The sequence below is a fragment of the Macrobrachium nipponense genome, chromosome 26 (genome assembly GCF_015104395.2).
Source record: "Macrobrachium nipponense isolate FS-2020 chromosome 26, ASM1510439v2, whole genome shotgun sequence".
In the NCBI taxonomy this organism is placed as follows: Eukaryota; Metazoa; Arthropoda; class Malacostraca; order Decapoda; family Palaemonidae; genus Macrobrachium; species Macrobrachium nipponense.
The window spans coordinates 40,077,412-40,100,891 of NC_087215.1; the positions used below are offsets into that span (position 1 = coordinate 40,077,412).

General features: G+C 39.2%; 1 protein-coding gene across 3 annotated transcripts in view; it reads left to right on the forward strand.

Annotated features, from left to right (window-relative positions):
* Window positions 1-23,480, forward strand: part of LOC135200195 (uncharacterized) — a 252,982-nt gene that overhangs the window by 162,143 nt on the left and 67,359 nt on the right. For all 3 annotated transcript variants that reach the window (XM_064228628.1, XM_064228629.1, XM_064228627.1), the window contains exon 7: window positions 15,678-15,813. In XM_064228628.1, coding sequence (XP_064084698.1) covers window positions 15,678-15,813 — 136 coding nt within the window. The remainder of the gene's footprint in view (window positions 1-15,677; window positions 15,814-23,480) is intronic.

Sequence of the window (23,480 nt, forward strand, 5' to 3'; positions counted from 1 at the left end):
GTCATTCGTCTGAAGCCAGGGTTGACTTTGGAGCAGGTGAGGTCGGTGGCTCCGTCCTTGTCTCCACAGGATGCCTCAGCTTTGGAGTCTACGGCAGCCTCCATGTTGCAGACAGTTTCTTGGTTGGACTTCTGGCCGGCAGTCATTGCCAAGATAGCGTTTGACAGGTCCCCAGAGGGGTTGGTGAGTGCTACTTCTTTTGCCAGTTTGTTGCAGTCTGGGGGCAAGGCATTCTCATATCTCGCACACTTCAGCGTCAATTTATGGGCTAATCTTCTCCTGATCAGAAGAGATGCGGCTATGTCCAGGAGAGAAAGATCGGTTGACCCTGAGTCCTTGTTGGCATTGAGGAATGGGGACCTTTTGGAATCTCAGTTTCTGTTCCCTTGGACTGAGCTGGAGGACGTGATAGACCAACCGAGGGCCGACACAAAGGGTAGGTTAGTGCACCAGGCTGTGTCAAAGTCAGAGTCTCGCCCTCAGAGATGTCTTGCTCCTCCTCCTCCCCTTGCCCAGCAGCAGTCCCAAAGATCGTCACCTGGTAGGTCGTCTAGGAGTTCGGTTTCAGCAGGGCCTTCCTGTTCGTCCCAGTCTAGGTCAGAGGACCAACGTCCTTTCGCTCATGCTCTTTCTAGTCGAGAAGGGGTCCCAGGGGCAGAGGTAAAGGGGGCCATTGGTAGATTAGGCACCTCTCCCTCTCCTGTGTCACAGGTTGGGCGAGTGCCTGGTGGGCCAGTGGGCCAAGTGGCAGAGTTATGGGACGGAGAAGTGGGTAGTAGATGTCCTTCGGGTGGGATATCTACTGCCATTCGACTTCTCTCCCCTGCTCTCGGACAAGCCTCTGCTCAGGAGGGTGTATCCCCAGATTCTCCGAAGTTCTTGGCTCTCTGGGAGGAAGTGCAGAAGATACTGGACAAGGATGCGATAAAGGAAGTGGTGCGTTCTCCGGGGTTTTACAGTCACATCTTCTTGGTGCCCAAAGCGTTAGGAGGTTGGAGACTTGGGATCGACTTATCCACCTTGTATCACTTCATCAGAAAAACGAGGTTCAAGATGGAGACCCCGCGATCAGTGTTGGCAGCTGTGAGGGAAAGCCACTTCATACTGTCAATAGATTTGAAGGACGCATATTTCCAGATCCCTATTCATCCGTCGTCCAGAAAGTTCCTTCGCTTCTCTCTTGGAGATAAGGTCTTTGAGTTCAAAGTCCTGTGCTTCAGGCTGACCACAGCCCCTCAGGTGTTCACAAGGGTCTTCTCTCACCCATGCTCAGGGGATCCGTTTGTTGAGGTACCTTGACAATTGTTTGGTCTTGGCAGGTTCCAGGGAGAAGCTGCTGCAGGACAGAGATTGTCTGCTTCGGTTTTGTCTGGAACTGGGCATCGTGGTAAACCAAGAGAAGTCAAACCTCGTACCTAGTCAAAGGATCCTCTATCTGGGCATGGTCATCAATATGGCAGTGTCATTGATGAAGATAATTCCCCCTTGAGATTAGTCACACTCATTAGAAAAATGTATTTTTAAATTCACAGTAATTCTGAATTATTTGTTGACATTAAAACTTTTGTGTAACGTGTAATATGATGGTTTGAATATGAAATTTGAAATTGTCATTATCTTCCTCTTCAGTGTCTTGCAACATAAAGGCCTCTGTGAAATTGTGCCAGACAGGTCTTTCCTGTGCTTTCACATCCTCAGCTCTCCAGTCATCTCTAGCTTTCCATATTATAGTCCTCATTCAAGTAGGGCTGGTTCTTTCCACTCTGGTGTCCAGAGGAGTCCTGCTGACAGAATCATCAATTATTCTTTCCCAGGAGTGTAAACATGATTTATCCACCTCCATTTCATCATTACTTCATTAATGGACCCCATATTCCTGTGGGATGCATACCAGACCCCCGCGAATAGTTAAAATCTGTGAATACTTAGGAGCCCCTCTATAGACACTTATAACTGCCTATCTTGTAATTTCAAATACCAAATGTATACCTTAAATAACATCCTACATCAAATATACCTTAAATTGTTATCCTATTACTGTATTAATCTTTGAAATTATATTATTAATATCATTTCAGTCATCTTAAACATTAGTACCTTAAAGAAATATGATATGTACTTCTAACTCTTCTAGCCAAAACAGAGAGAGAGAGAGAGAGAGAGAGAGAGAGAGAGAGAGAGAGAGAGAGAGAGAGAGAGAGAGAGAGAGAGAGAGAGAGAGAGAGAGATTTATCTCTTTTATCTCTCAGGAATGTTAATCTATTTCTCTTTACTAGCGACCGACAACAACAAAATTTATGTTTTTTTTAAAACAGTATGAACACCCACACACATACAGTGTGCATATACGTATGTTAATACCAATTGGTTAAAGAGACTCAAATTAGCAATACAGGCAGTCCCTGGTTATCGGCGGACTCGGTTATCAGTGATCCGGTTTTATGGCGCTTGTCTACCGCCATAAAATCAGCGACTTATGGCACCATAACGGGACGAGTTCTGGTTATTGGCGCCATAAGGATTCTTATGGCGTGCTATAAGGATGCTTATGGCATGCCGTAAGGGTGCTTATGGTGCCAATAACTGGTTATCAGAGCCATAAGCCCCATTGTGGCACCATAAATCACTGAGTTTTGGTTAATGGCGGTTTTTGCTAATTGGCACACCCCCACTGCCTATAACCGGTGACTGTCTTACATATCTTTGTCCTGAGAGAGAGAGAGAGAGAGAGAGAGAGAGAGAGAGAGAGAGAGAGAGGCATGAGCAGAGAGGGAAGAAGAGAGAGAAAGAGAGAAGAGAGAGAGAGGCAGCAACACTTACCCACTAAGTTGGCTACACTGACCATCCAACCCTTGCTGTCAAGTTTCTTGATATTATTGACAGGTTCACCCTCCCCCCTCTCTCCAAGTCTCTCAGCAAAGATGAGGAATAATAGTTAATCCCTTAAAATATTACATAAATTATTAGTTTATATGTGAACAAAAATCTTACTAATTCACTATAGTATTTTCTTTAATGAATTGATATTATTGCTGTTTACATTAATATATTGATATTTGAAAATTAGTAAGTCATGTACTGTTTATCATACAAAAAACATACATCTTTGTAAGAGAGAAAATTTAATGCAATATTAATCAGAATCAATAAGTCAAACCTTGGTTTTCGTACACCTCTTTTTTCGTATGTTTTGGTTTTTGTAGACTTTTTTTTTTCTCCAAAGTTATATCTCGGTTATTGTACGTTTCCTCAGTTTTCGTACACTTGGAAACACTCCATCTGGGGCCCAGCGTGTGACCGGGCCCCCGTATGAAGTGCCCAAACAAAGCATCCCATTTTCTCTCATGTTCTGCTTCTCACTGGGCCAAAGAAAGCTGCAAATGCCACCCCTTCAGTGAAAAAAACCAGAAATACAATAGAATTCAAGAAAGAACTTGTAGCTGATCTCACTAGGATGTCTGGCAAGTCAGTGTTGACAATCAGCTCTATCCTAGCAAAGAAACATGAAATCAAGGCAGATGATGTTGCAAAATTGGTCACATCATTATCTAAACAGATTGCAACTAGTGGAAGATGTTGAAAATCTGTTGTTGGCGTGGATCAATGAAAAACAGTAAGTGGAGGATAGTGTGTCTGAAGTAATCATTTATAAGAAAGCTAGGATGTTGCATGCTGATTCAAGTAAGAAAATGCCAACAACTAGTGATGCCCTTGGTGAATTCAATGTCAACAGAGGCTGGTTTGAAAAATTCAGAAAGTATACGGGCATCCTTAGTGTAGTACAACATAGGGAGGCTGGGAGCTCAGGTAAACATGCTGCTAAAGAATTTGTTCAGGAATTCAAGGAGTATCTTGAGGCTGAAGGATTCCTCCTACAACAGGTCTTCAGTTGTGATGAGAGGCCTGTTCTGGAAAAAATGCCAAAATGGACCTACATCACACAGGAAGAAAGTTCATTGCCAGGACACAAGCCTATGAAGAATAGGCTAACACTCTTGGTCTGTGGGGATGCCAGTGGGGATTTCAAAGTGAAGCCCCTACTTGTGTATCACTCTGAAACTCCCCGAGTGTTCAAGAAAAACAATGTGATCAAGAATAAATTGCCTGTGATGAGGAAGGCCAATAAGAAACCATGGGTCACGAGGCAAATTTTCGTTGAATGAGTTAATGTGTTATGTTCTTCCGCTTTGGCGAAAGACTGTTTGTCTTTTCTTACGACTGTTGTTCGTAAGCATTCCTGGTTCTTCTTTTCTTCTCTCCTACGTTGTATCTTAGGATAGTGGATTCTTCTTAGAATAAGGGAGATGATTCAAACGGAGAAGTTGATAACTTTAAAACAACTTTATTTCTCAACTCCATCACAAGAGAGATGGTTCGGTCGGGAGACCGTTCCGTTTGATAACTAGAATAGAACTGGCTTCTCAAAGCATCGTGTCGATAGTGAAACACTAGCTATCTCAGCGATTCATATCAAAAGAAAATAAGTAGTCTGCCGGCTCGGAAGTTACAAGTTTCCGGCGCAGGTTAACAGGTCAAACTGCTTCCATGGAAGGTGTTGTGAGTAGTTGACAATTTTAAGGAATGATGATGTTTCCAAACAAACGTAAACCAGGCTATTGCAAACATTGCACAGTGTGATCTAGATTTGTGATAGTCACGCAGGACGCTCCTAATTCACCAATGACCCCTCAGGTCATGGATTCTATTTAACAGGAATATGTAATTGATCTGTTTTCAAATAATGTATTTATTACATTAGGCTCGGAGAGCTACCATTCAAGCTTTGAATAACAAAAGTTACTTTAAACATGGTTTCTTAGGAGTGTGCTCGTAACGTATATTTAGATATAATCATAAAAAGTGATTAAATGCATAAAAAGGTTCTGTTACATACCCTTTTTGGACATATTCATAAATAAAGAGAAATGCATGGAAAATATAGATCCATGTTTGATAATAATGATTATTAGGTACCAAAAAAAATCAAAAGGTTAACATGTATACATGAAGATTATGGTAATAGCTAACCTGATTAAGAATAGCGGTTACTTATAAATATACAAAACATGATCATGGATAATTGTTAAAGAGTACAGGCGGTCCCCGGGTTACGATGGTTCCGGCTTACGACGTTCCGAGGTTACGACGCTTTTCTTAAATATTCAATGGAAAAATCCGTCCTGGGTGGGTTTACGACGCTTGTTCCGAGGTTACGACGCTGACGCTTCCGACGCTCCGAGTTAACGACGCTTTTAAAAAACGCATACTATGATAAAAATCCTTTATAGTTTAGCACAGTATATTAATAAAAATAAGTTTCTGGTTAGATTACAACAAAAATTTTGAGATTATGATGATTTTCGACACTTTTTATGTTGTCTTTTTCTATGTTTTTTAGTGACGCCTCATATGCGGAACTAGTTTCCGAGCGAATGAATACATACTAGTTTACATATAACAGTCCAAAAGCGCAAATAATGAAAAAATCATTGCTTGTTTCCAGTAATAATAACAAAACGAAGTTTCTGGTTAGATTACAACGCAAATTCCAAGTATCCAAAGAGAGACATTATCCAGTAATTTGATCAGAGAGAGAGAGAGAGAGAGAGAGAGAGAGAGAGGCGTCTTCCGACGCTCCGAGTTAACGACGCTTTTAAAAAACGCATACTATGATAAAAATCCTTTATAGTTTAGCACAGTATATTAATAAAAATAAGTTTCTGGTTAGATTACAACAAAAATTTTGAGATTATGATGATTTTCGACACTTTTTATGTTGTATTTTTCTATGTTTTTTAGTGACGCCTCATATGCGGAACTAGTTTCCGAGCGAATGAATACATACTAGTTTACATATAACAGTCCAAAAGCGCAAATAATGAAAAAAATCATTGCTTGTTTCCAGTAATAATAACAAAACGAAGTTTCTGGTTAGATTACAACGCAAATTCCAAGTATCCAAAGAGAGACATTATCCAGTAATTTGATCAGAGAGAGAGAGAGAGAGAGGCGTCTTCCGACGCTCCGAGTTAAGGACAGAGAAGTGTTCGTTTCGTTAAACGGCCTCTGACTCATGCCAGTAAATGTTTTGTTGATACTAATATATAAGCCTATTTTAAAGATACGTTTACTTTAATTAGTCTATATGATACGTAAATAGTAATCAACTGTTCTTGTAGCCCTCAATATTTGGCAAAATCGAAGTATCCAAAGAGAGACATTATCCAGTACGTAATTTGATCAGAGAGAGAGAGAGAGACGCTTTGGCAACAATGGTCTCGGGGGTTTTTATAGCTTCCTTCTGCTTGATGATCGTGGATATTGTAGAAGGATTTCGACCATACTCGTTTGCCAAATCGACGATACGAACGCCACGTTCATGCTTTGCTATAATTTCATGTTTTGCTTCCATCGAAATCATTTTCTTGGGTTTTTTCTTATCACCTGCTTTGTCTTTAGCTTTGAGACCCATGGTTAATAATAAAATAGACAGAAAATAACACGAAAAATAGGCGCAAATACAACGAACTAAACAACGACGTGTTAACATGCAGCACCAACAAACAAACAGACTGAACGCCATTTATCGGTCGCCTATACAACTAACACTCATCGCAAAATCGTATCTCAAATATTTCGTTGTATATCAAAGCTTGTATTTTCGCAAATTTTCTGTTATATCTCAAAACATTCGTATATTAGGGCAATCGTATCAAGTTTCCAATGTAATTTGATCAGAGAGAGAGAGAGAGAGAGACGCTTTGGCAACAATGGTCTCGGGGATTGACGTAACGTTTATTTTCTGAACAGATAGGACAGAGAATTGTTCGTTGTTTCATTAAACGGCCTCTGACTCATGGCAGGAAATGTTTTGTTGATACTAATATATAAGCCTATTTAAAGATACATTTACTTAATTAGTCTATATGATACGTAAATAGTAATCAGCTGTTCTTGTAGCCCTCAAGATTTTGCAAAATCACTCCAGGTTGTACATAAAACTTCAAGAATGTAGTGTCACCAGAGGATTACAATAGTTTTTACCTTCAAGAACCAGCATTCTTTTATGAAAATAACTCCAGGTTGTACATAAAACTACAGGAAACGACATGTAGTGTAACCAAAGGATTACAAGTAAGGTTTTTATAACTTTTTATTAGTTTAAGACATATTTCCAAGCGTCGTTCCGGCTTACGACGATTTTCGGCTTACGACGCCTCTCAAGAACGGAACCCCCGTCGTAACCCGGGGACTGCCTGTACTTGTCACTGTTTGTAATATATAATTGTATATATATAATTGTACAATTGTATAATAGTATAAGTGTGCACAGATATAGATTCCAGGTACGTACCACGCACAAATCCAAAGTTTAACTAACATAGGGCTTCAATAATTTTATTTTTTAGGTGCCCGAAAAATGCTTATATGTATATTAACCCTCTTACGCCGAAGCCCTAAAAATCAAAACCAAAACCCTCCTGTATGCTGGCGCCGGCTTTTGGAGTGAGCGCGGAAGCGGAAAAAAATAATTTTTTCAAAAAAATCACAGCGCGCTTAGTTTTAAAGATTAAGAGTTCATTTTTGGCTAATTTTTTTTTCATTGCCTGAAGTTTAGTATGCAATCATCAGAAATGAAAATAATATCATTATCATATGTAAATAATGCGAGATATGGTAGTGAAAAAAAAAAATCATAGATAATTGTATTCAAATCACGCTGTGCAAAAAACAGTCAAAGCTAACGAGTTACTTTTTTTTCATTGTATTGTACACTAAATTGCAATCATTTTGATATATAATACATAGTGAAACAATAAAAGCAACACCGGAAAAATATTATCACAAAATGATGTACTAATTCGTAACGCGCGGACGTAAAAAAATGTTATTTTCAAAAATTCACCGTAATTCTAAATATCGTTCTAGAGACTTCCAATTTGTTTCAAAATTAAGACAAATGAATTAATATTACGATACTGTAAGAGTTTTAGATTAGAATTGCAGATTTCGACCATTTCGGATGAGTTAAATTTGACCGAATGTTGAAATTTTGTTTTTTATATATATATTTTTTTATATGCACATATTTCGGAGATGGAAAAAGCTACAACCTTCACTTATTTTTTATTGTATTCTTCATGAATTTGCCCACATTTTGATATATGAAACTCTATAAAACGGCTAATATGAAAAGGAGCAAATATTAGGATAATGCGATGTATGTATTTCGGAGACTTGCGGCCGCGAATCGGCTCGCGGAGTGAAGGTAAATATATTTTTCAAAAATTCACCATAAATCACAATATTGTTCTAGAGACTTCAAATTTGTTTTCAAAATGAAGCAAAAATGACGGAATATTACTAGGCCGTAAGATTTTTAGCTTACAATTGCGTTTTTCAACTATTTTGGTAAGAGTCAAATTTGACCGAACATGATTTTTTTTCTATTTATCGTGATTTATATGCAAATATTTCAAAAAAAGAGAAAAGCTACAACCTTCAATCATTTTTAGTTGTATTCTACATGAAATTGCGCACATTTTCATATATAAAACTTTATGTAACAGCTAATTTTAAATGGTGCAAACATTTCGACAATCTCACAAAAAAATTCTGATTTTTTCGGAAGAGTTACCGCGCGGACGTAAGGAAAATGTTTTTTTTTTTTTCATAAATTCACCATAAATCGAAATATTGTGCTAGAGACTTCCAAGTCATTGCAAAATGAAGGTAAATGATTGAATATTACTAGAATATAAGAGTTTTAGCTTACAATTGCGTTTTTTCGATCATTTCGGTAGAGTCAAAGTTGACCGAAAGTTGAAATTTTTGCACTTAACGTAATTTATATGAAAATATTTCAAAACTGATAAAAGTTACAACCATGGGTTGTTTTTTGTTGTATTTTGCATGAAATTGCGCACATTTCCATATATAAAACTTTATGTAACGGCAAATTTAAAAGGGTGCAAACATTTGGACAATCGCAGGAAAAAATTTATCGGAAGAGTTATCGCATGAACGTAAGGAAAAAGTTTTTTCATAAATTCACCATAAATCGAAATATTGTGCTAGAGACGTCCAATTTGTTCCAAATGAAGGCAAATGATTGAATATTACTATAATATAAGAATTTTAGCTTACAATTGCGTTTCTCGGCCATTTCAGTAGAGTCAAAGTTGACCGAAGGTTGAAATTTTTGCACTTATCGTTATTTATATGAAAATATTTCAAAACTGATAAAAGCTACAATCATAAGTATTTTTTTGTTGTATTTTACATGAAATTGCACACATTTTCATATATAATACTTCATGTAAAGGATAATTTAAAATGGTGCAAAAATTATGTCAAAGTGACGAAATAATTTTTGAGATGTGTCACTGATACTTTTTAGTGCGATAAGAAAGAAATTCGCGCTTGGGCGCCTGCGTAGTGATTGTAAACAAAACAACGCCTTGATCCGTGAACTCCCAGCATCCCCCAAGGCGCATGATTCAAAAGTTTTCAGCTGGTAGGCCTATAAGTATTTTTTCGCGAATTTTTAAAAAAACTTTTTTGAGCCGACGTATGATACGTCCAATCGGCATACGGGAGACATTTTGACTCAACGTTTAATACGTCCAATCGGCGTAAGAGGGTTAATATATATATATATATATTGGGCTACAATATTTTATTAGGTGCCCGAAAGATACTTTTAACTGTTCAAAATGCAAAGGCTTGGAGTCTTTCTTGTCCTACATATTACCAGCGTACAGACCGCTTTTCACACACAACACAATTCCAGACAGTTTTCCTAGGCACCAGGTGAAATGGCCAGTTTCAGACGGCCCTGAATGTATACGCTTTTAACGCAACAGGAGTTTTGTCTGGACGCGGCAAAACGTTCCTTTGAAGATCCTTCTGTGTTCGCCTCAACCTACGCCAAGCAAAGATGTTAACGGCGATAATCAATATTGCCGTAACGCTATACACGGCTAGCAGCACGTAGTAACGAAGATTTTCTCCTCCTGCATAAGTCGGTAACGTGTGGTCCATCTCAGCCAGTTGCGTCAAACGATGAGCCACCCGCGCGTTGTATGGGAGAGGTAGTGAATTAGGAGCGTCCTACGTGACTATCACAAATCTAGATCACGCTGTGCAATGCTTGCAATAGCCTGGTTTACGTTTGTTTGGAAACATCATCATTCCTTAAAATTGCGGTCCTATCAAAATATCTATAAGAATACACTCGACCACTACGTAAACGCATGTGCAATATACTGTATAAATGTGTTGCAAGTAATAGGAAAATCCCCCAAAAAAGATACTATTAATACAGGTAATTTGACAAAGATATTATACGGAGAACTCCTGGAAGAAAAAGCGATTAGCAACAACGAAAAAAAAAAAAAAGGTCTGCGGGCGAGAACTCGTAGTTGAAGATTGATTCCTGTAATGAATGAAGAGTAAGACTAAATAACTCACCCCCAGAATACTGGACGATCGACTCTTGATGAACAACACTTCACTGAGAAAAAACCTGAATAGATAAAAGTTCTACTTAGCTCTGGTTTATATGGGGAAAGATTGTTGACATCCGATGACGTCACAGCCTCCCTCTCCTTCTCTCGCGTCGGAAGTCGCTCAATGTCGTCATGACGTCACAGCCTCCCTCTCTTCCTCGCGTAGCTTCCTCTTGGCCTACACTCCACGTCCTTGCTTGTGATCGCGCGTTGTTTCCTATATTTGTTTCTTCTTTCTGTTGATGTTCGATGCTGCTCCGCGTCCGGTTTTGATTCTTGGAGATATGTGATAACAGTCACTCAGACGTCGATGTTGATGCTTGTATTCTTCTCGATGAAGGACATATCTTCGTCTTCATAGAATGTTTACAGTTGCGTTGATTGAAGATCCCGTTTCCTCAGTTTATTATTGACTTATAGCTGGGCCCCGATGATTGAAATTCTTTGGTAGGCTGATATGGTTCTTGTTAAAGTTGGGCCTTGCTGCCACCATTGTTATGTTCTTCCGCTTTTGCCAAAGACTGTTTGTCTTATCTTACGACTGTTGTTCGTAAGCATTCCTGGTTCTTCTTTTCTTCTCTCCTACGTTGTATCTTAGTATAGTGGATTCTTCTTAGAATAAGGGAGATGATTCAAACGGAGAAAGTTGATAACTTTAAAACAACTTTATTTCTCAACTCCATCACAAGAGAGATGGTTCGGTCGGGAGACCGTTCCGTTTGATAACTAGAATAGAACTGGCTTCTCAAAGCATCGTGTCGATAGCGAAACACTAGCTATCTCAGCGATTCATATCAAAAGAAAATAAGTAGTCCGCCGGCTCAGAAGTTACAAGTTTCCGGCGCAGGTTAACAGGTCAACCGCTTCCCATGGAAGGTGGTGTGAGTAGTTGACAATTTTAAGGAATGATGATGTTTCCAAACAAACGTAAACCAGGCTATTGCAAGCATTGCACAGCGTGATCTAGATTTGTGATAGTCACGTAGGACGCTCCTAATTCACCAATGACCCCTCAGGTCATGGATTCTATTTACAGATATGTAATTATCTGTTTCAAATAATGTATTTATTACAAATGAAGTGTTTGGCCCTAGTGTGAAAAAATATCTCAACAAAAATCAATTGCCCCTCAAGTGCCTCCTGGTAATGGACAATGCTCCTGCACATCCTCCTGGCTTGGAAGACCTGTTTTTGGAGGAATTTAAATTCATCACTGTTAAGTTCTTGCCCCCTAATACCACTCCTGTCATCCAGCCCATGGACAGCAAATCATCTCCAACTTCAAGAAACTTTACACAAAGACACTTTTCTAAAGGTGTTTTGTAGTGAACTGCCTGTGATGTGGAAGCCAGTAAGAAAGCATGGGTCATGAGGCAAATTTTCGTTGAGTGAGTCAATGAAGTGTTTGGCCCTAGTGTAAAAAACTATCTCAACAAAAATCATTTGCCCCTCAAGTGCCTTCTGGTAATGGACAATGCTCCTGCATATCCTCCTGGCTTGGAAGACCAGTTTTGGATGAATTTAAATTCATCACTGTTGTTAAGTTCTTGTCCCCTAATACCACTCCTCTCATCCAGCCCATGGACTAGCAAATCATCTTCAACTTCAAGAAACTTTACACAAAGGCACTTTTCCAAAGGTGCTTTGAAGTGACGTCAGACACTGAATTGACCCTAAGAGAGTTATGGAAGGATCAGTTTAATATCTTCAACTGCATAAGCCTTATAGATAAGGCTTGGAAGGCAGTGACTTCTAGGACAATGAACTCTGCTTGGAAAAAATTGTGGCCAGGTGGTTGAGGGTGACCCCGACAATCCTACACCTGTCCATGGGCATAGGTGTGATTGGCGAAGATGTGGAAGAGCTAGTGGACGCCCACAGGGAAGAGCGAACCACTTAGGTGCAGGAACAGTAATAGACGGCAGATGAGGAATACGAGGAGGAGGAGGAGGAGAGAGGGGATACTGTGCTTATTTCAGTATTGATTAAAGAAATGTTTTCCAAGTGGAGTGATCTAAAAAATTTTGTTGAGACAGATCATCCTAACAAAGACGTGTAATCCGTGTCTCTAACATGTTTAATGACAATGCTTTGTATAATTTTAGGCAGATATTGAATAGACGTCAGAAACAAATGTCTCTGGACAGTTTTGTTATTCGACAGGGGTCCAGTGACTCTCAGGCTGGTTCTAGTGCCTGTAAAAAATAAAGTGGGGAAGTAACCTCAGACAGTTACACTAAAAAACTTAGAGAAGTAACCCTGGAAAGGTTCATGATACCTGAAGTCCTTCTGCTTCTGGAGGGGATTCCCCTTCCAAACAGTAACCTCTCCTCCTCCCTCTCCCAACCTCTCTGTCTTCCATAAAGGTAAGAGTGATGTTAAATGTTCATTGTTCTTTTCATTATTCATTTATATTTATTTCTCATTGTTTTCTGTATGTAAAACTGTGTTTATTCTCTGTAAAATGTATTTTTTAAAATATTTTGGAGGGGTCTGGAACACATTAATACTATTTACATTATTCCTCAAGGGAATTATTGCTTCAGTTTTCGTAAGTCTCAGATATCGTAGGAAGTTCCGGAATGGATTAAGTTTTAAAACCGAGGTACTACTGTATTTGAAAATTAGTAAATAATTTTTGTAGCATAAAATAACATCAAAATACACTATGTCAATTGTAAATATTTATCGAAAGAGAAGTTCGAGCATTGCCAAATATTTTACAAATAATTGATAGATAGGCTCGACAGAGAAATCCATGAATCATGAGATTGCAAATACAGGGGTTAACTGTAATTTCATTCTTTTCTTTAAATCTTCAAATGAAAACCCTTATGGATTGTAAACCAAAGAGGGCTCCAAAGGGAAATCAGCATGCAGAGAAAGACAAGTTGTAGGAAAAGTGGTAAATAAAAAATTATGAGGGAATGGAAAATAAAACCGATAGACCTGAATTCAGATTTCAGCAGAAAGCAGGAATGTATTTGTTCCTCACTTAAAGATTTGGAGGTCAGAAGATTGCGCTACGTACTTCACTAAACAAACTATTTCACATTTTTGTTGTAGCCAAAATTAAATTCCTAGCAAACTGTGTTTCTCACTTCACCCTGCCATGGCTCCTGATATTCATGTGAAAACTTTATACTTAAATTCACAAAATCATTTTGATTAGTTTCATTGTCATGCAATGATTCTGTCCATGTAGCAATGCATACTGTTCTAGACTAACATATAATCAGTCTTATGCTATTTCAACATATGTAGTACAGTGGTTCCCCCGTATTCGCGGGGGATGCGTACCAGACACCCCAGTGAATGGTAGTTAGAACCCGCGAATAGTTGGAACCCCTATAAAAATGCTTAAAACCTCTTATTTTGTTAATTAAAACTCAAGAAAAACCCACAAAAAATTTTTGGATAACTATCATAGAAGAATACCGCGAATGGGCAAATTTTCTGTGAATAATGCAGGGAAATGTTCCCAAGAGAAATCTGCAAATGTTTGAGTCCGCGAAGCCAGAGAACACGATACGGGGGTTCCACTGCAAAGGCAGTCCCTGGTTATAGGTGCAGGTTCCGTTCTCATTGGGGTGCTGATAAGCGAAAGCGGCCATTAACTGAAACTGCAATTTATGGTGCTTATGTCACCAATAGTATCTGGTTAATGGTACTGATAACTGGTTAATGGCACCTCTGTTAGGTATGTTACGGTGCTATAACTCTATTGTCGGCCAGAACTCTGCGCATTATGGCACCATAAATCGCCAATTTTATGGCATTAAACAAGTGCCATAAAACCGGATCTCCATTAACCGAGTCCACTGATAACTGGAGACTGCCTACTGGATTCCCAAATCTTATTTATTTTGACCATTGTTGTATTTACCTTTTGTAGATTTTCACTAAATTCATCCTTAAGAGAACGTACATACATATTGATAATCATTATTCCTGAATACATATTTGGAAGATTCAGCCTCATTCATTATATTATCTCTGTTGTGAATAATCTATCTTCATTATTGCTGTTTTTCATAGATTTATCTCATGTTGTATCTCTCAAGATATATGATACATTTTGTAAAGCTTGTGATGTTGTGAATGTTCTAATTCTGTCAAGTTTTGGATGTTTGCTAATCTAAACCTTCTCTTCTATCTTCAACCACTTTTTTTAGTTATGAAATCCATGAGAAGGGTAAATGCCAAAAGTCACACCATTTCCCTTTGAGCACCTCACTATTTACTGCAAATTCACTTTGCATATTTTCATTAACATTAATTGTGCTTATGTTTCATTCATGGATAGGTTCAATTACTTTTACATATTAAATTGGAGTACAGTGGCATATGATGTTCTAGTACAATGTTGGATTATATTTTTTATCATTTCAGTCCACACTTTGTGAATTATGGAGCTCCAAAAACTATTAACGAATGCAAAAGGCAATGCAGTTAGGGTCGAAGGGACACCACAAAGAACTATAATACCATGAGAGATTTTTTGTGCTACTTGATTGATCATAAAGAGGGATCAACACAATCACCTAATTCATCTAATGGATAAGTAAATCTGATTGTAAATTTTAGAAATAAAAGGCAGTATTCATGGAGAGTGAGAAGTAGTATATGTTGAGAAGTAGGAGGAATTCCATTAGAGTTACAGACATTCCAAGTCCAAACCTTATAGAAGAAGTTTTGTAAGATTGGTTTGCACTATGGATTGTACCTTTGAAAAAGCAGATACAGAAGGAATGCTGAATTAACAGAGGAAGAGAAATGTTATATGTAAGGCAGTCCTCGGGTATTGGTGGACTTGGCGATTGGTGATTCAGTTTTCTGGCACTTCTATAGTGCCTAAAAATCTGTGATTTTCAGCTCCGGTAATAGAGTTATGGCACAGATACACACCTAACAGAGTGCCATGAACTCATTATTGGCGCCAAAATCCGGTTATGGTGCCATAAATCTGCGATTTTCGCTTGTCATCAAGCTGTGGGAACAGAACCTCTGTCGATGACCGGGGACTGCCTGTATTTGCATTTCTTGGGTATTTTTAGTTAGGTGGTAGCCATTTGCTCCAATTGAGCTTGCTAGATATAATGAGAAGAACATAAATATAAGTATGTGTATTTGCATTTTTAATGCTTTTTAAAATTTTTTTTTAAGGTTGGTGCTTGTATTGTGAATGACGCTAACAAGATTGTTGGAATTGGATATAATGGAATGCCGCAAGGATGCTCTGATGATGTTCTTCCATGGGGTAAAAGCAGCCCTGACAAACTTCAAGTAAAATACATGTATGGTATGTTGTTACTGAATGCTTCTACTATATTTATATTACTGTACATTATCAAATGGAAAAACTGGGTTTCAGGTGTTCATACAATTTTCAAGACCATAACTTATAGTCCCAAATTACTGTTTTATATCATGTAATTCTTCAATTTTTATTGCGTTAATCTATTTTACAACCATTTAATTCAGGCGTTTTCACCCGTTTTTTCACCACATACCCTTTCGGGTATTTTTAATGTCAGTAATGTGTCCTCTCCACTTCGTATAAAGAAAGCAAAGCAATGTCAGAAAAAAATTCCATTGTGTATATTTGCAAGTACTGTGCTGAAGGGAAGTAAGTACATAACTCTTCTGGCATAACCAGTATTATTGTAAACAAATAATTCCATAAAAAATAAACAATTTTTCTTTTCTAATTATTTACCCGTTTCTGTGCAGTAAATTTTCAAGGCCATGGTACTGAACTGCAAAAACAAAGTACATTTTTATTACATCAGCATCAAAGGGAGTAAATGAGATTGCTTCCTGTTTTTTATCAACTAGCTTAGTCAGGGTGGCTTCCATATTCATTCAAGACCTTAGTTTTGATTTTATGACAAACTGGAAAACCCAGTTTCACACAGATACTACATTGATGGGAAAAACAACTGAGAACGGAGAGGCTCCTTGGTGACATGTGGATATGATTTGGATATTTTACACCAGAACCTGATTAAAGACTTTTTCTCAAAGATCACAAGCACTGGAGCCATTCACAAGTTCATTAAACTCTTCCTGAATAGCATCATTAACAAAAGCAACATTTGTATGGAAAGGGTCTCTAATTAACTTTTAAATTTTCTTCAGACACATCATGAAAGTATCTCTTATTTCATTTTGCAATAAGGAAAGTCAATCCACTCTTATAAGCTTCCCATCTGAAGTACAGTAGAGGTGTCCTGCCTCAGCAAGTCGGTGGCCAGGCCCCTAACCCTAACAACCTGTAACGAGCGCGTACCCCCTGACAGACCCTTGGCGTACCACTTAAGGTACGCGTACCCCAGGTTGAAAACCCCTTATTTACCGTATATACTCATGTAATGTGTGATCTCACATATCATGCAACCCAGTTTCCACCCTTAAGAAATTATTTGATCATGAGTCTCATGTATCATGCGAGTTCAATTTTTGAGACCAAATTATAATAGGCTAACCTCTTTTCCTCCTCTTTATCTATCCCATTTTCTATTTAGTTTAACCCCTTTTCCTCAATCTTTTTATCCATCTCATCTTCTAGTTAGCCCTTAAACGCTGAAGCAGTATTTTAAAAATCGTCTCCCATATGCCGGCGGCATTCACGAGTGAGCGCCGAAGCGGAAATTTTTTTTTTTTCAAAAAATCACAGCACGCTTAGTGTTCAAGATTAAGAGTTAATTTTTGGCTCCTTATTTTGTCATTGCCTGAAGTTTAGTATGCAACCATCAGAAATGAAAAAAAAATTTCATATATAATTGTTTACAAATTACGCTGTGAGCAAAGCGGTTAAAGCTAACGAGTTAATTTTTTTCGTTGTATTGTACACTAAATTGCGATCATTTTGGTATTAACACATTGTAAAACGATCAAGGCAACACAGAGAAAATATTATCACAAAATGATGCATGAATTCGTAACGCGCGGACGTAAAAAAAGAGCTGTTTTCTAAAATTCTCCATAAATCAAAATATTGTGCTAGAGACTTCCCGTTTGTTGCAAAATGAAGGTAATTGATTGAATATTACTAGAAAGTAATAGTTGTAGCTTACAATTGCAGTTTCGACCATTTTGGTCACATTAAAGTTGACCGAAGGATGAATTTCTATTTATCATCATTTATATGAAAATATTTCAAAACTGATAAAAGCTACAACCATGGATTGTTTATTGTTGTATTCTACATGAAATTGTGCACATTTTCATATAAAAAACTTTATGTAACGGCTAATTTAAAATGGTGCAAACATTACGACAATCGGATGAAAAAATGTATGATTTTTTCGGAAGAGTTACCGCGTGGACGTAAGGAAAAAGTTTATTTCATAAATTCACCATAAGTCGAAAATTGTGCTAGAGACTTTCAATTTGTTGCAAAATAAAGGTAAATGATTGAATATTACTTACCATTTCAGTCGAGTCAAAGTTGACCGAAGGTTGAAATTTTGGCACTTAACGTTATTTATATGAAAATATTTCAAAACTGATAAAAGCTACAACCATGAATTGTTTTTTGTTGTATTATACATGAAATTGCACACATTTTCATATATAAGAATTTATGTAACGGCTAATTTAAAATGGTGCAAACATTACGACAATCGGACAAAAAAATTTCTGATTTTTTTCGGAAGAGTTACCGCGTGGATGTAAGGAAAATGTTTTTTTTTCATAAATTCACCATAAATCGAAATATTGTGCTAGAGACTTCCAATTTGTTGTAAAATAAAGGTAAATGATTGAATATTACTAGAATGTAATAGTTTTAGCTTACAATTGTGTTTTTTGACCATTTCGGTAGAGTCAAAGTTGACCGAAGGGTGATATTTTGGCACTTATCGTTATTTATATTAAAACATTTCCAAAGTTATAAAAGCTACAACCATGGGTTTTTTTTAGTTCTATTCTATATGAAATTGCGCACATTTTCATATGTAAAACTTTATGTAACGGCTAATATAAAACTGCAAACCTTACAACAATCGGACAAAAAAATTTGGATTTTTTCGCCAATTACTGTGCAGATGTAGGAAAAAGATGTTTTTTTTTCTAAAATTCACCATAAATCAAAATATTGTGCTAGAGACTTCCAATTTATTGCAAAATGAAGGTAAATGATTGAGTATTACTAGAATGAAGAGTTTTTGCTTACAATTGCGGTTTTCGACCATTTCGGTCGAGTCAAAGTTGACCGAAGGTTGAAATTTTGGCACTTATCATTATTATATGAAAATATGTCAAAACTGATAAAAGCTACAACCATGAGTTGTTTTTTTGTTGTATTCTACATGAAATTCCGCACATTTCCATATATAAAACTTTATATAACGGCTAATTTAGAATGGTGTAAACATTACGACAATCTGATGAAAAAAATTTATGATTTTTTCGGAAGAGTTACCACGCGGACGTAAGGAAAACTTTTTTTTCATAATTTCACCATAAATCGAAATATTGTGCTAGAGACTTCCAATTTATTGCAAAATGAAGGTAAATAATTGAATATTACTAGAATATAAGAGTTTTAGCTTACAATTGCGTTTTTCGACCATTTTGGTAGAGTCAAAATTGACCGAAGGTTGATATTTTGGCACTTATCGTTATTTATGTAAAAATATTTCAAAACTGATAAAAGCTACAACCATGAGTTGTTTTTTGTTGTATTCTACATGAAATTGCGCACATTTTCATATATAATACTCTATGTAACGGCTAATATAAAATGGTGCAAAAATTATGTCAAAATGACGAAATAATTTCTGAGATGTGTAGCTGATGCTTTTTAGTGCGAGAAGAAAGAAATTCGCACTTGCGCGCCTGGGTAACGATTGTAAACAAAACAACAGCTTGATCCGTGAGCTCCCAGCATCCCCCAAAGCGCGTGATTCAAAAGTTTTCCGCGAATTTAAAAAAAAAACTTTTTCGTCAACGTGCCATACGTCGGTTCGGCACCCGACAGACAATTTTCGTTGACGTTTAATACGTCCAATCGGCGTTAAAGGGTTAAAGGCGTTATGAATTATATAATAATCAAACTATGAAAAATAGGTATTGTTTATTGGTAATGATGATGAAATGAGAGTCAAGGATACAGGCAGTCCCCAGTTATCAGCTGAGGTTCTGTTGAGACGTCTTGATAATATGCAAAAATTGCCAATAACCGGTTAATGGTGCCTCTGTAAGGTATGCATCAACACCAATACCCAATGATCGGTGCTGATAATAAGAAATTTGCGCATTTGGCACCAAAAATCAGCAATTTTCGACGCTAGACAAGCACCATGAAACTGGATCGTTGATAACCAATACAGCCAATAACTGGGGACTGCCTGTACATGTTATGGCATTTTAGAAGGACTTCTCTCATGTAACCAGCAAATTAAAATAACTGGTAATCCTTTGATCCCAAGGAAGCCAGTAGTGAGGAATTTTACTGTACTTTATGTTCATCACTCACTATTCGTATGCAACTTGTCTTCTTGTTTCTTCAAATCTTATGCAGTGGTAGTTTTGACACCATATTCTTTAGTATGATGCTACACAGGTACACCATGGTAAAGGTTTCTGCAATTGGGCCAAGTGGCAGAGTTACAGGGCAGAGAAGTGGGTGGTAGATGTCCTTTGGGTGGGATACCTGTTGCCATTCGGCTTCTCTCCTCTTCTGTCAGACAAGCCGCAGCTCAGGAAGACGTATCCTCCAGATTCTCTGAAGTTCTTGGCTCTTCGGGAGGAAGTGCAGAAAATGCTGGAAAAGGATGCGATAGAGGAAGTAGTGCGTCCGTCCCCGGGGTTTTACAGTCACATCTTCTTGGTGCCCAAGGCGTTGGGAGGATGGAGGCCTGTGATCGACTTATCCATCTTGAATCGCTTCATCAGGAAGACACGGTTCAAGATGGAGAACCCGCGCTCGGTGTTGGCAGCTGTGAGGGAAGGCGACTTCGTGCTGTCGATAGGGACGTTGAGTGATGCATACTTCCAAATCCTTGTTCATCCCACGTTCAGGAAGTTCCTTCGCTTCTCTCTGGCGGACAAGATCTTTGAGTTCAAAGTCTTGTGCTTCGGGTTGATGACAGCCCCTCAAGTGTTCACAAGGGTCTTCTCTCGTGTCAAGTTGGGCCCATGCTCAGGGGATCCGTTTGCTGAGGTACCTCGACGATTGGTTGGTCTCGGCAGTTTCCAGGGAGAAGCTGCTGCAAGACACGGATCGTCTTCTTTGGTTCTGTCAGGACCTGGGCGTATTAGTCAACCAGGAAAAGTCGAACCTTGTACCCACTCAAAGGATTCTCTACCTGGGCATGGTCATCGATACGTCAGTGGCAAGAGTTTTCCTGTCGGATCAGAGATTGGAGAAGTTGCGGGCTGTGCGCGCAACTTCCTGTCAAAGTCACATCAGTCAGCTCATCAGTGGCAGGTTCTTCTGGGAGTGCGCTATCTTCCTTAGAGAAGCTTGTCCCTCATGGGCGTCTTCATCTTTGGTCTCTGCAATGGAGACTGGGAGAATTCTGGTCTCTGGCGGGGGACTCTCCCCTGTTTATGGTCCCACTGTCTTTGGAAGTGAGAGAAGACCTTCGTTGGTGGTTAGACGGCCAGAATCTATTGAAGGGCGTCCCTCTGCGTTCTCTCCCTCCAGACTTCCTTCTGTTCTCGGACGCCTCCCTCGTAAGTTGGGGCGCGCACTTAGGCGGGCCTCATCGCTTCAGGCGTTTTGGGTTTGGAGAAAAGCAGCAGCATATCAATGTCTTGGAGTTGAAGGCGGCTTTCCTGGGTCTGAAGGAGTTTCGGGGGATGGTAGAGGGTCACTCTGTCGTTCCCATGTCGGACAACACCACGGTGGTAGCCTACGTAAACAAACAGGGAGGCCTGGTTTCTCAGCAACTTCATGCCTTGACTGTCGAGCTTCACCAGTGGGCAATCAGCAGTTCGGTAGAGCTCTCAGAAAGGTATATCCCAGGGAAACGGAATGTGGTCGCAGACAAACTCAAGTCGCCGGGATTAGATCCTAGGCACAGACTGGTCCCTTCATTAAGTGGTAGCAGACAAGCTTTTCCAGATTTAGGGGAGACCCATGCTGGACCTTTTTGTGACGCACTACAACAGGAAACTGGAGGTGTTCTGTTCAGTGGTTCCAGATCCCTTAGCATTGGCAGAAGACACATTCCAACACCCCTGGGACAACCTGGGGGTGTATGCCTTCCCACCGTTTTGTTTGATCTGTCAGGTTCTGAACAGGCTGATGAGTTCTCAGGGTCTCAGAATGACCTTGGTAGCCCCTTCGTGGCCTCAGGCGGAATGATTTCTAGATCTGCTGTTGTTGTTGTCAGAGATTCCAAGGGAGATTCCCCCTTGGCGGCATCTCCTGTGTCTGCCCCATACAGAAAGGTTACACCAGTCAGTAGAATCCCTGTCTCTTCACGGTTGGAGGCTATCAACTATCTCCTCCGAGAGAGAGGCTTTTCTCAGAATCAGCTGGGCACATGTCTAGCAGTCTTAGGAAGTCAACCTCCGCAATTTACTAAGGCAAATGGGCGATCTACTGTGATTGGTGTCGTAAACGGGGTTTTTCTCCACTCGCGACCTCTATTCAGCGAATAGCAGACTTTTTAACCTTCCTCAGAGACGAAAAACGTTTGTCCGTTTCTGCTATTAGAGGCTACAGGGCGGCACTGAGTTTGGTGTTATGCCTGAAGGGTATCGACATCTCCTCTTCCTGGGAACTTTCCCTGCTAGTTAAGGGGTTTGAGCAGTCGAGTTCTCCAAGAGAGCTCAAGCCTCCAACGTGGGATTTTTCCTTGGTGCTTAAGAGCTTAACTAAGAGTCCATATGAGCCCTTGTGTCGCTCATCTGACAAGAACCTGACGCTCAAGACAGTTTTCCTTTTGGCTTTGTCATCTTCCAAAAGGGTAGGAGAGCTCCACGGTCTGAGTTATGAGGTGAAGCACACCAGGGGTTGGAAGTCAGTGTCCTTCGAATTTGTCCCGGAATTTGTTGCCAAGACCCAAAATCCCTCAGTGCATGATGACAGGTTCGCTTCGTTTTCCATTCCATCACTGACTGACTTTGTGGGTGGTGATGCTCAAGAACTTTTGTTGTGCCCTGTCCAGGCCCTGCATTGCTATCTTAAAAGGACTCGGCACCTTAGACCAGGCTGTCGCAGACTTTTTGTTAGTACAGGCCATGCAAAGAAAGAGGTGTCTAAAAATAATATCTCTTTTTGGATACGGAAGCCATCAGACAGGCATACTTGACTCTTGATGATTCCATCACCACGTCTGTGCAGGCTAGAGCACATGACGTTAGGGGTATTGGTCCCTCTCTGGCTTTCAAAAAGAACTTGGCTGTACATAGCATGCTGAGCGATGGTACTTGGTTACGCCAGTCCACATTCACCTCCTTTTATCTTAAGGATGTTGCCCACAGATCTATGGATACGTTTTCCCTGGATCCTGTGGTGGCTGCCCAGCAGGTTGTGTAACTCGTAGTTGCCCTTAACGGGGCACCTTTGTATCTTACCTAAGATGATTGTGTGGATGAGAGAATGAGTGAGTTGGCTGGTCTCCTTCTTTCTCTTGTACCTTTCCTTCTTCCTTCGGGCGGTTTAAGGATGTCTTATACCTCCCTCCAAGTATGAGTCTATCCTATTGTTAAGACTGATGGTTTGTTCGCGTATGAGCAAATGACAAATTTTCTAAGACAATTTGTATTTTTCATAGCTACAAACCTGAGGTCTTAACGTTATACTGCCCACCTCTAGCCGCCCCTCTATTTGTTAAGTAATCCTGAGTTAGGAAAGACTGGCGTAGATGATCGGCGTTTGACCACTCTTCACCTGATCTATGCATGCGTTGCCAGATATCACAAGATTCCTTGCTTTCATCTGCTTTTTAACCGGATCCAGCTAGGCGCTAGAAATTATCCTATTGTTAAGACCTCAGGTTTGTAGCT